This window comes from Poecilia formosa, unplaced genomic scaffold (genome assembly GCF_000485575.1).
Source record: "Poecilia formosa unplaced genomic scaffold, Poecilia_formosa-5.1.2 Scaffold3, whole genome shotgun sequence".
Taxonomy (NCBI): domain Eukaryota; kingdom Metazoa; phylum Chordata; class Actinopteri; order Cyprinodontiformes; family Poeciliidae; genus Poecilia; species Poecilia formosa.
The window spans coordinates 1,417,651-1,428,547 of NW_006799942.1; the positions used below are offsets into that span (position 1 = coordinate 1,417,651).

The window sequence follows — 10,897 nt, forward strand, 5'->3', positions numbered from 1 at the left end:
TCAAATAAAGTGTTACCTGAATTTCAATTAATTTTTGGTTAAAACATAAATATAAAACATAAATTTTACTCAAGTAGGATTAGAAATACTTCATAATAAAATTACTAAAATTAAAGTAAAAAGTACAGAAGTAAAAATAATCCTAAAAGTATGTTTTTTTCAGAAAAATTCTGACAACATTCTATAGAAAATTTAACAGGAAACTTCAGCTAATTTGGATCTAAAGCTCCACAAAGAGCTGAAACTAGATTTTTACACTCTATTCTGTTTTTCTTCCTCACATTAAATCAAATTTAATTTTCTCTTGTAAATTAGGAGTCCCAAAATTATTCTCATTTGGTAAATACCAGATAAAAACAAATAGCAAAATTAAAAACAATTTTTTCTGTGTCCAGCCTGGCACGGCGTGACGATGGGAAACATCTTCCAGTGCTGCCGCAGATTGTTAAGCTACTTCAAGCAGCCGGATGATCCGGTTCAACGCGGCGCTGAGGAATCCCCTCTTCTATCAAGCGAGGAAAGCGATTTTGACTCTTTGGATGACAGCATGATAAACCCTTCAACTGGTATAGCAAACCCTGCTCTTGAGCCAGAGCACTTCCTGTTTCCTGACATCATACTCAGCAGCAACCCTGCAGGCGAAGTGACTCTGGTGGAGCCCATGGTGTGTCTGCTTGTTTCTGAAGAAGACGAGGCGCAGGGAGATGAAGGAGACGCGAGGGACGGAAGAGACAGGTGTTTCTCTGAGGTGGAGACGCAAACCGAAGTGGAGACTCAGATTAGTGCGGAGGTTCAGACTCAGACTGACTCTGAGGCAGAAATTCAGACGGAGGACGATAAAGGCATCACAACTTCAACAAAAGCAAAATCAGAAATGGAGCCAAACACCAAGCTTCACGAAGAGAGCGTAGCAGGGTTTGTTTGGACTGAGCAGCACCAGGTACTGATCCATCCCAGTGGAAAAGGTTCTGAGAGGACCGAATACTTTGGTGCAGAACGTGAAACCAACAACACTCATGAGGACTTCCAAGTAAAACATGACCGAAGTGATGAAGATCCAGGAGTTCATAATGTAAAAAATGAAATTATCCACACTGATGAGCCAGGAGACGAGTCCATATTTAACGAGACTCACATGAACGATGCGGAAAACATAAAGAGAGAAACGGAGGATCAGGATAAAAATGGTTTGCAGCCTCTTTCAGAGGAGGAGCCGCTTGTCAAAGGTTGGTGATCGGCGTCCATCTTTGTTCACATTTATGTGCAACATTCTGTTATTATGATGTTTAAGGTTTAATTCTTCAAACCTCAGGTGTGGCTTCAGAAACCTCTGAGGATGTCCAACTGTCCAACAAGAGAAAAACTCTGCCAAGTGATGGAGAAGCCACTGATCTTCATGAGGACGAGTTTACAGTCCGAATTCAGCCACCTGGAGCTGAAAGTTTTGATCTTCAGGTTCTGCTTTCTTCAGTATTTTCCTAAAAGTGCCTCTACCTCCCCCCATTTGATCACTCTGCTGGCGATAGAGTGCATCAACCCACTTCTAAAGTCCTTCCTCTGGCAATAGAGTTATTTTAGAAATATAATCAATGAAACACTGACCAACATTTTGATCTGAATGATTTTGGTGTTTGCTCAATCATTGACAGTCTTTATGACTTTGTAATTGTGTGTTTTTATAAACTGATTGGTAATGATTGGTAGTCTGGATCACCACCATTTCAGACTCGGATGTAAACACTGAGTTCCTTTAAATCTGATCTAAAAACCCACCTGCTGCTTTTCAAACATTATAAATGAAACATCAATCCACATTTCTGATGTGTAACAACGGTAATGTTTGACTTGAGTGAAGTTCGTTCTTCAAATCAGACAAATCTGGTGTTAAACGTTTGTGCTACATTTGTGCAGCAAATTATTTTTGGTTTGTGCTGCTTTGGCTTTGAAGATATTAATGAAAGTTTAAGGGTCAAAAGGTCAACCACTTTTGACCCCCACTTTTACAAAATCAAAATGACCTTTAAACATTCATTAAAAGGTTCAAAGTCAAAACAGCACAAAGACTTTTGCTGCACAAACCAGCATAAATGTAGTTGAGTTGATTGACGCCAGTTTTGTCTGATTTGGAGAAGCTGGGGGTGGGGGTTGACCTTTCATGACCTCTGGAAACATTTCTTAGTATATTTAAAATGATAGCACCACAAACAAAAAGTTTTGATTCACAAACGTAGCACAAACATTTGACACCAATTCTGTCTGATTTGAAGATGAGGTTCCAACTTCCCTCAGGTTGTTTGTGTCTTCATGACTGTGTATTTGTGTTTGTATGACTTAAATGTGCTATACAAATGAACTTGATTGACTGATTGATTGATTATCCTCCCCTCTCAGGTGTCAAGGCAGATGTCGGTATCTGAGCTCCATCAGGTGCTGATGGATCATGAACTCACCTGCCACCACTCCTGCTTCTCCCTGCAGCTGGGAGGCGCCGTCCTGGACAGCGCCGCCAAGCTGGGCTCCATCCAGGGAATCCAGGAGGGGGCGCTGATCAGGGTGGTGGAGGGTAACTGACTCTAACTTTCTCCCCTCATCCTCTCTACTCACCGCTTTTCACGACAATCATTTGATTTGAAGCTGTATCTTCATCCGACTTTGGACCGGAAGCTACCAGAAGAGAATCAGTCTGAACATTTTACATACTTACATGCTGACAGCTGCTTTGAAAAAGCTGAAAATTGAGCAAATTTAGTGAGAAGTAACCAAACATTGAAAATATAACTATTAAAGTTGACAAAAAACACAAAAAGTCACCAAATCATTTCACTTTGTGGGTCTTTTTATATATCTGTAAATATGAACCATAGTGAGTAAGTTGGAGAGATTTATTTGTTTTTTTTTTCAGTCAAAAGTTTTAAAATTAAACATAAATAATGTGAGTAAATACAAAAAGCAGTTTTCAAATTACACAATGACCAAGTGTTTTATGTCCAGTTTCTAGAGAAAATATCTTAGTTCACTTGAAATAAGAAAAACAAACTGACAAGTTCCTTTTCAGAAAGATATAGGAGCTTGTTTTAAGGAAGTAATATTAAGGAACATTCCTTAATATTCCTTAATATTAAGGAAAATTAATATTATTCTTTAATAATATTAATATTATTTAAACTAATATTAATATTCCTTAATATTAAGGAATTTGTAACACTTGTTATAAGTTTTATAAATTTACTTATAACAAGATTATTTCACTAATAACATGATAAAAATTTATCATGTTATTAGTGAAATAATCTGCTAATGGAAGAAGTACTTTTTCATCAATATTAAGGAATGATTGACTTAAAACAAGCTGAAAAGTTACTTCTAAGTCAGTTTTGTCTTACTTCAAGTGGATAAAGATATTTGTGCTAGAAAAAAGACAAAATGCTTGTAAAGATTTTCTGTTTTTGCAGTGCAATTATCAGAGGGAAATGAAGCTATCAAAACCAACCAAGATTTATGTGGTAATATAGCTGTTCACTGCAAGACCTGCAAAATTAAGAAATTATTTATATGCACTGTAACTTGTCTGACATCATTAAGTGGAGCAAAATATCTCAAAAAGCAATATGTACCAAAACCCGATCTAAAGAAAAATACAAGCACAATTGGAAATAAGTTAAGTACTATGGAGGAATGCATTAATTTATAATCTTTGCCACCCGACAACTCGGCATGAGGAGTTCATGGTATTTCCTGTTTTAATAAATGTTTAATAAAGTATTAATCAAAGTCAGAGACATCTATCAATCTATAAAGGATTATAAAGCCATTTCTAAAGTTTTGGGACTCCAAAGAAACCATAGTGAGAGCCGTTATCCACCAACCAAAAGAACACAAAGGCCTGATTCATTTTTCTCAGAAAAAAACTTGATGATCCGGGACGTTGGAGAAAACATTTCTGTGGACCAACGAGACAAAACTGGGACCAAGTTAAAACTAACAGCAGAAAATGAACATCAGTCAAACATGGTGATGGCGGTGTGATGCTCTGGGCTGCTTCAGGACTTGGACGACTCAGCCTAATTAATTATGGATTCTGTTTGCTAGCAGAAAATCCTGAAGAAGGAGAAGAAGAAGAATGCTCTACAATGTTCAGGAACTTTCCAAGCCTTATTGACACCTGATGTAGCTCACATATAGTTATGGTTTTATTATGGTAGTTTTATATTTTAACACACAAAGAAGTGAATCTTTGTCTTTTAATTATTTGTTTTTGTTATGAACTTCATTTGTGACCAAAAGTTTTGAGACTGTCAAATGTTTGGGGTTTTTTTCCCCCCAAAACATTTTAGCTTAAATGCTGTAAGAACCTTTTCACTGACAATTCAACATTAAACATTTGATGTGTTTCAAATACCTTAATTAAAAATAATCCAGATTATGTAAAGTTCCAATAATGAATTAAACTTTCTCATGTAAATTACAGCATTACTGTTTGTTTCCCATTCAGATATTACCCGTGCTTGGAAGATGTCACAATTTTTGATTTTGTTCACTTATTTTTTTGAGGATTTTCAGTGGGATTAAGATCTGGAGTGTTTCTTGACCACAGGGTCAAAAAACCTCACAAATAGGTTAGCAAAATACAAAATCTTGACAAGTGTTTTAGTCTAGTTTCAAGTACAAAGTCAAGCATTTTTTCAAACTCAGAAATTTCCATGCCTTTTCTAGAAAATCTCTGAGATTAATCTCCAAGCAAGTTTTTTTTTTGTTGTTGTTGTTTGTTTTTAATCAACCCTAAAACTTTTGAAATAAGAAAAACAAACTTTTCAGGAATATATAGGTCTTGTTTTAAGTAAATAATTCCTTAACATTGATTTTTTTTTTAAGTACTAGTTCCACTGGGAGACACTTATAACAAGACATTTTTCCCAAGTGAAATAGTCTGCCATTGAACAAATACTTTTTCATCAATATTAAGGAGTCATTGACCTATATCTTGCTGAAATGTTACTTTTAATTAGCTTTGTCTTATTTCAAGCAGACAAAGATATTTGTACTAGAAACTAGACAAAACTACTGGATAAGGTTTTATGTTTTGCAATGAAGTTCATATGAACCTGGGATAAGACGGGGTCCACTGTTCATTTCTTATTGTGACAAAGTGTTTTGTTGTGTTAAAATAAAACATTATTTATAATGAAATTGCTAATTTTTTCTTTGACAAAGTTGTCTGAAAGGGGCTTGGTAAAAAAAAAATACTCTACTACTCTTGTTTAGAGCAAATCTCTCTCCTGAGCTAACCATAAAATCACCAAATTTATGCTAGCAGGTAGCTTTGTGGCTAACGCAGCTAAAATAGCTATTTTGGAATACAGCTCACTTTCGTTAATCAACTGCACTTTATCCAATCTCAGTGCAAATTGTACAGATTTTTTTAATCAATCTTAAAACTTTTAGCCATAGTTTTACTTTAAAACATGGCTTATCTTGTTTCAGATTCGTACTTAGTGCGGGATGTTCGTGTTCATCTGCGTCACGTTCGCAACCTGCTGCGGAGCCTCGACCCTGCAGGCCGCTCGCTGTCCTACCTGTCCTTATTCACCAGAGCACATCAAGGTAACGTCACTCCTTGGTTAGTCGCCTTTGTGAAACCTTCAACATTTTAACCGCTGTATTCATTGCTTCAGAAAGTGACAGCATGGAAAAGGGTTCAGTGTCCCGCAGCCCTCCATTTTACATCCTGCCTGGATGTAAGGAAAGACGTCTTACTCCCCTGCAGCCGATCAGAGACGACTGGAAGGTGAGAACTCAGTCTGGATAAGTGGAAACATGCCTGAGGTGAGTTGTGTTAAACACTGGGTGACGTGTGCAGCCTCTGCAGTGCCTCAGAGTCCTGAACATAAGCAGCTGGAACCCGCCTCCAGGAAACAGGAAGTTGCACGGAGACCTGATGTACATCAGCATCCTGACGATGGAGGAGCGAGAGCTCAGCATCACCTGCTGCACACGGGGTTTCTACCTCAACCAGTGAGTCTGACGCTCCTCATACGTCCACAAAATGTTTTAACCTAGTTATTCTGAAATATCTTCAGAGTAAGTATTTTTGGGACGCTCCTTTGTTTAAAGGAGCTTTAAATTACCATGAAACTATTTGGCTGCAAAGATTTCGATTCTCCACTGGAATTTTTGCAGCATAGTTTGGTGATCCATTAACTTCAAAATTAGTAAACAAAAAACTACTTCTAAAAACTAATAGTAAAAATAATTGTCTAACGCTTATTGGTATTTTCAGCAGAAGTGGGCATATATTGTATTGATTATAATTTATTGTGAAAAAAGTTTTGTCACTATAAGTATTTTGATTTATTATTTTGATTTGTGAGTTTCAACAGTTAAGCATTTTTGACTTTTCAAACTTTTCTGAGATTAATCTCAAAATTTTTGAGTTTTTAATAGATAATTTAAAATTTTTCAAACACTGAAATTTCCATGCTTTTTATAGAACATTTTATAGAGCTTGTCTTTTTCATTACAAAGTTGCTGAAATTTTAAAATCTGGTTGATTCTGGAGCAACTTACTTTAGGACTACAGCAGATAGAAAAAAGAGTAAAATTCCACCAAATTTTGCTATTTCAAAATCAGACATTTTGAGATTTATCTCTGAAAATTTTTAGAAAAGTATTTGAAATTTCTGAGTTTCAAAAGTTGAATGTTCTTGACTTTCAGAAATTTTCTGAATAATCTCAGAAATGTTCGTTTTTCCAGAATATTTCTGAGATTAATCTAAACATTTATGAGTTTTTACAGAAATGTTTTGATTTTTCAAACTCAGAAATTCTCATTTTTCTAGAAAATTTCTGAGATTAATTTGGAAATTTCTGGGTTTTGATCAATTTTAAACTCATCCAACTCAGAAATCTTCATGTTTTGTTAGAAATTTTTTTAGATTAATATCAAAATTCCAGAATTTTCCCAATCAAATTTGTGACTTTTGAGCACAGAAATTTTCTTGTTTTCTCTAGAATATCTTTGTGTTTTTTGGCAGAAATGTACTCCTCCTGTTTTCTTATGATGGCCTTAATTCGCTGTCATACTTTAGAGGTTACAGCCTTGACAGCTGTTGTCTTTCTGCTGCAGGTCCAATGCCTTCAACTTCAACCCCAAACCTGCAGCTCCTAAAATCCTCTGTCACTCTCTGGTCGATCTCCTGAGTCAGCTCAGTCCCTCGTTCAGGAAAAACTTTGCCGCCCTGCAGAAGAGGAGGTGAACACTCTGGGTTTGTTGATGATAGAAAAGGGTGTCACAGCATTATATAAAAAACCTATCTCTGTCACGATCCAGAGTTTATCAGCACCCGTATGAGTGCATCCGCGCTCCGGTCCAGGTGTGTGCCTGGGCGGCGCCTCCTGGAGATCACAGCCTGGACTGTGTTACTTCAGAGGAGACAGATGGACAGGTTACAAACGCCAAACAGCATCAGTAAGCAGAGAGGCTAAGAGGCTGGGTTTGATGGTGACACTGACGTTTGTGCAGATTCGAGACTGGAACGAGGAGCTGCAGAGATCCAGAGAACTTCCCAGAGCTTCGCTGCTGGAGCGGCGGCACAGAGACAGGCGACTCTTCAGGGTGAGAAGAACAAAGACGTGTTTCTCAAACTTCTCCAGGCGTAGGATCTCTGAATCTAACGCTAACCTGAAACTCTCCCACAAACATATACAACCTGAAATCAAAGTATTGGTCTCTTAACTCTCTTATTGCTGACTTTTTTATTCATCTATGAACAAAACATTTCATTTCACTCCATAATCATATAATCAAAGGTGATTAATTTAATCAATTACATTCACTTGAGCAACTTTTTTGAAGAACTTGCTCAAGTTTGAAGTGAGTCTGAAGCTTCTCATATGTGCACAAAATGTTTTAACCTACTTATTCTGAAATAAGGAGTATTTTAGGAGTATTTTTGCTACACTGTACCTTTTAGTTTTACTTGAATAATTTTATTATGAAGCACTCTACTCTTACTTGAGTAAAATTTCTGGATTTTCTACCAACTGAATGAAAAACAAAAATGTTTTAACCAAATATTCACCAAACTCCTGCCGTTTTTGTTAGCATTTTTTATCAAAAGAAACTGCTTTGGAAAAAAACATATATTTTGCCTCGTTTTGTCATATTGAATTATTTTCATTTTTGTTCTTAAAATACCAAAATTTCCACTTAAATTCATATGTTGGTCCGTTTGATGATGTCATCTTTAAATATTAAATGACTGATAATCTGATCAGTTAGTACTTGAGTAGAGTTTTACCAAATACTTTTTTGTACTTTTACTTGAGTAACATTGAAGTGCTTCTACTCTTATTTCAGTATAATTTTCTGTAATAATTTCTCTTCCTCCTTTGGGGATGTTTTGTTTTTCTCTCCATGCAGATCAACAGTGACTTTGTGGCCGCTGCAGCTCAGGGTGCCGTGTCCATGACGGAGGGCAACGTCATGCCGCTGAACCCAGGGGAGCCGCCTCACCTCCACGTCTCTGTGTGGAACAATCTCTTCTTCAGCCAGGGATTCGACATGTCGGACCACTACGCGCCAGTAGGGGGCGATGCTGCCGCTCACGCTGCTGCCATGTGTGACCTGAGAGGAGTTCAGGTGTTTATTAACCTTGACCGTTTCCGCATTACAGCCTCAAACTTCAACGTATTTCCACGGGGTTTTGTGTACTAGGAAAACAGTGTAATACGTTATATGTGATATCATTCATCACTTCAAAATGGAAGAAAAATAATGAAAACCAGAATAGGTTGTTTGTACTTCCCTGTTTGTTGATATTTTGTAGAATCAGATTTTGCTACAATGTATTCGCTCACTTATGGAGTTAAATTGGGGTCCAGTTTGTTCAAAATGGGAAAAAAATGAAACTGAAAATGTTTATCTGTAACTGAAAAATAAGTTTGAAACTGAAAAAAAAAATCTTTAATCTGAAAAATAGTTTTGCTCATTTTTTTTGTTTCAATTTTTTTCACTTTCAAACTTCTTTTCACTTTCTAATATATTTTTTCACTTCCAATTCTGTTTGGTCAGTTTCTAAAAATGTTTCAGCTTCAATTTTTTTTACTTTTAAACATTTTTCAATTTCAAACCTTTTCTTCACTTTCAAACTTTTTTTTCGGTTTCAAAAACTTAAAAACTGTTTTTCAGCTTCAAAAATGGTTTTATCTTGAAATAATTTTCCTTTCACTTTCAAATCTTTTTTCAGTTTCAAACTTTTTCCTGTTCAAAAATTTTTTCAGCTTAATTTTTTTTTTCAATTTAAAATATTTCAGTTTCAAAATCTATTTCAATTTTTTCAGTTAATTTTTTTTCCAGTTTCAAAACAATTTTTCAGCTTCGATTTTTTTTGTCTATTGTCCAAACTCTATGGCCCTGATTTAGCTCCTTACCAGAGCCCTTTGAAAAACACTGCAAACAGAACTTTTTGTTTTTGTTTTTTTCACAAGCAGCTTTCTTTTTGTCACTCTCTGCTCTGTGTAGTGGGCAATTAATAGTTTACCTGTTGATAGATTAACACACCTGAGCTGTGGATCTCTACAGCCCCCCCAAAGTAACAATGGGCTTCCTGGTTTCTTCTCTGATTAATTGTCAGCCTGTCAGTTGAGATAGAAGATAATGTTTTGGTTTGGTTTTGATTTAATCTATTTTTAATTGATAGTTAATTATATGCTAATAGGTGATTTAAGATGTTTCTCCTGTTAGAAAATTTACTTACTGATCCTTTAAAGGCCTGATAAACCAACAGAACCTCATATAATTCTTGATCAATATTTGTATTTCCAGGCGTATGCATCCGTGGACACAGAGGGGCTCCACACACTCGGCACGGCGGTGGTGGATTATCGCGGCGTCCGTGTCACTGCTCAGACCGTCGTTCCCGGGCTACTGGAGAAAAACCTCGAGCAGATAGTTTACGGCTCTAACGACAACGGGAAAACAGTTTTTACTCACCCAAGGTGACCAAAACTCTAATGGCGTCCATGTGTAAAGATAGTAAAAAAAATTAGAATTTGGTTTATTTAGTGTTCATTTTTCAGTCATATTTTCATCATATTACACATACATTTATAATGTTACAGTTCCAAACTAAATATTTAATTCACAGCTAAATATTTAGTTTACAGACTAAGTATTTAGTTTTCAAACTAAATATTCAGCTTCCTAACTACATTTGTAATTTGAATGTTAAATGTTTAGTTTGCTATCTAAATATTTAGCTGGTGAATGAAATATTTAGTTTGGAACTCAGGCATTTATAAATGCATGAATAACACGGTTAAAATATGAGTTTTAAAAATGAATATTTTTCTATCACATGCTAAGGAAACCAAATTATTGCTGTTAATTTTTTTACAACTTTGTATCCCACACGCCATCACATTAGTTTTCACATTTTAGCCACATTCATGCTGCTAAAGGAAGGCGCCATATTTTTGGTTTTTGCAGGTTTTTGGAGCTTCTGGGTGAGAGCAGTAAGTCGCTGAGAATCCAGCCTCACCAGGTCCTGGACCACAGCGACAGCCCTGTGGAGCTCCGGTCGGCTGTCTCCACAGTCGGGATATTTGGCAGCGATGGACGTCCGTACATTTTGGACCTCCTGCGGACTTTCCCTCCGGATCTGAACTTCCTGGTGTCAGCTGAGGCGCAGCAGGAAGTTCCCGCAGCGTGCCGCAGCTTCGGCTTCCCGCAGCGTCACCGCCACGGCCTGGCCAGCCTCCGGCCACAGCTGGTGGAAGCCTTCGTCCAGCACAGGTGAGGAAGAGGACAGAGGTCACTTGACCATCACGCGCCTGGAAAACGTCTGGAAAAATACGAACATTGAAAAGCAAATCCTACAATAAAAACATGAAAAATAAC

General features: G+C 36.8%; 1 protein-coding gene across 1 annotated transcript in view; it reads left to right on the plus strand.

Moving 5' to 3' along the window:
• LOC103141951 (clustered mitochondria protein homolog) overlaps positions 1 to 10,897 on the plus strand; it is a 22,178-nt gene that overhangs the window by 1,467 nt on the left and 9,814 nt on the right. The window contains exons 2-13 of the mRNA XM_007557786.2: positions 396 to 1,226; positions 1,313 to 1,455; positions 2,392 to 2,563; positions 5,482 to 5,601; positions 5,673 to 5,785; positions 5,858 to 6,012; positions 7,124 to 7,249; positions 7,328 to 7,442; positions 7,520 to 7,612; positions 8,420 to 8,638; positions 9,824 to 9,996; positions 10,487 to 10,792. Of these exons, the coding sequence (XP_007557848.1) occupies positions 413 to 1,226; positions 1,313 to 1,455; positions 2,392 to 2,563; positions 5,482 to 5,601; positions 5,673 to 5,785; positions 5,858 to 6,012; positions 7,124 to 7,249; positions 7,328 to 7,442; positions 7,520 to 7,612; positions 8,420 to 8,638; positions 9,824 to 9,996; positions 10,487 to 10,792 (2,549 nt within the window). The 5' untranslated portion in view covers positions 396 to 412. The remainder of the gene's footprint in view (positions 1 to 395; positions 1,227 to 1,312; positions 1,456 to 2,391; positions 2,564 to 5,481; positions 5,602 to 5,672; positions 5,786 to 5,857; positions 6,013 to 7,123; positions 7,250 to 7,327; positions 7,443 to 7,519; positions 7,613 to 8,419; positions 8,639 to 9,823; positions 9,997 to 10,486; positions 10,793 to 10,897) is intronic.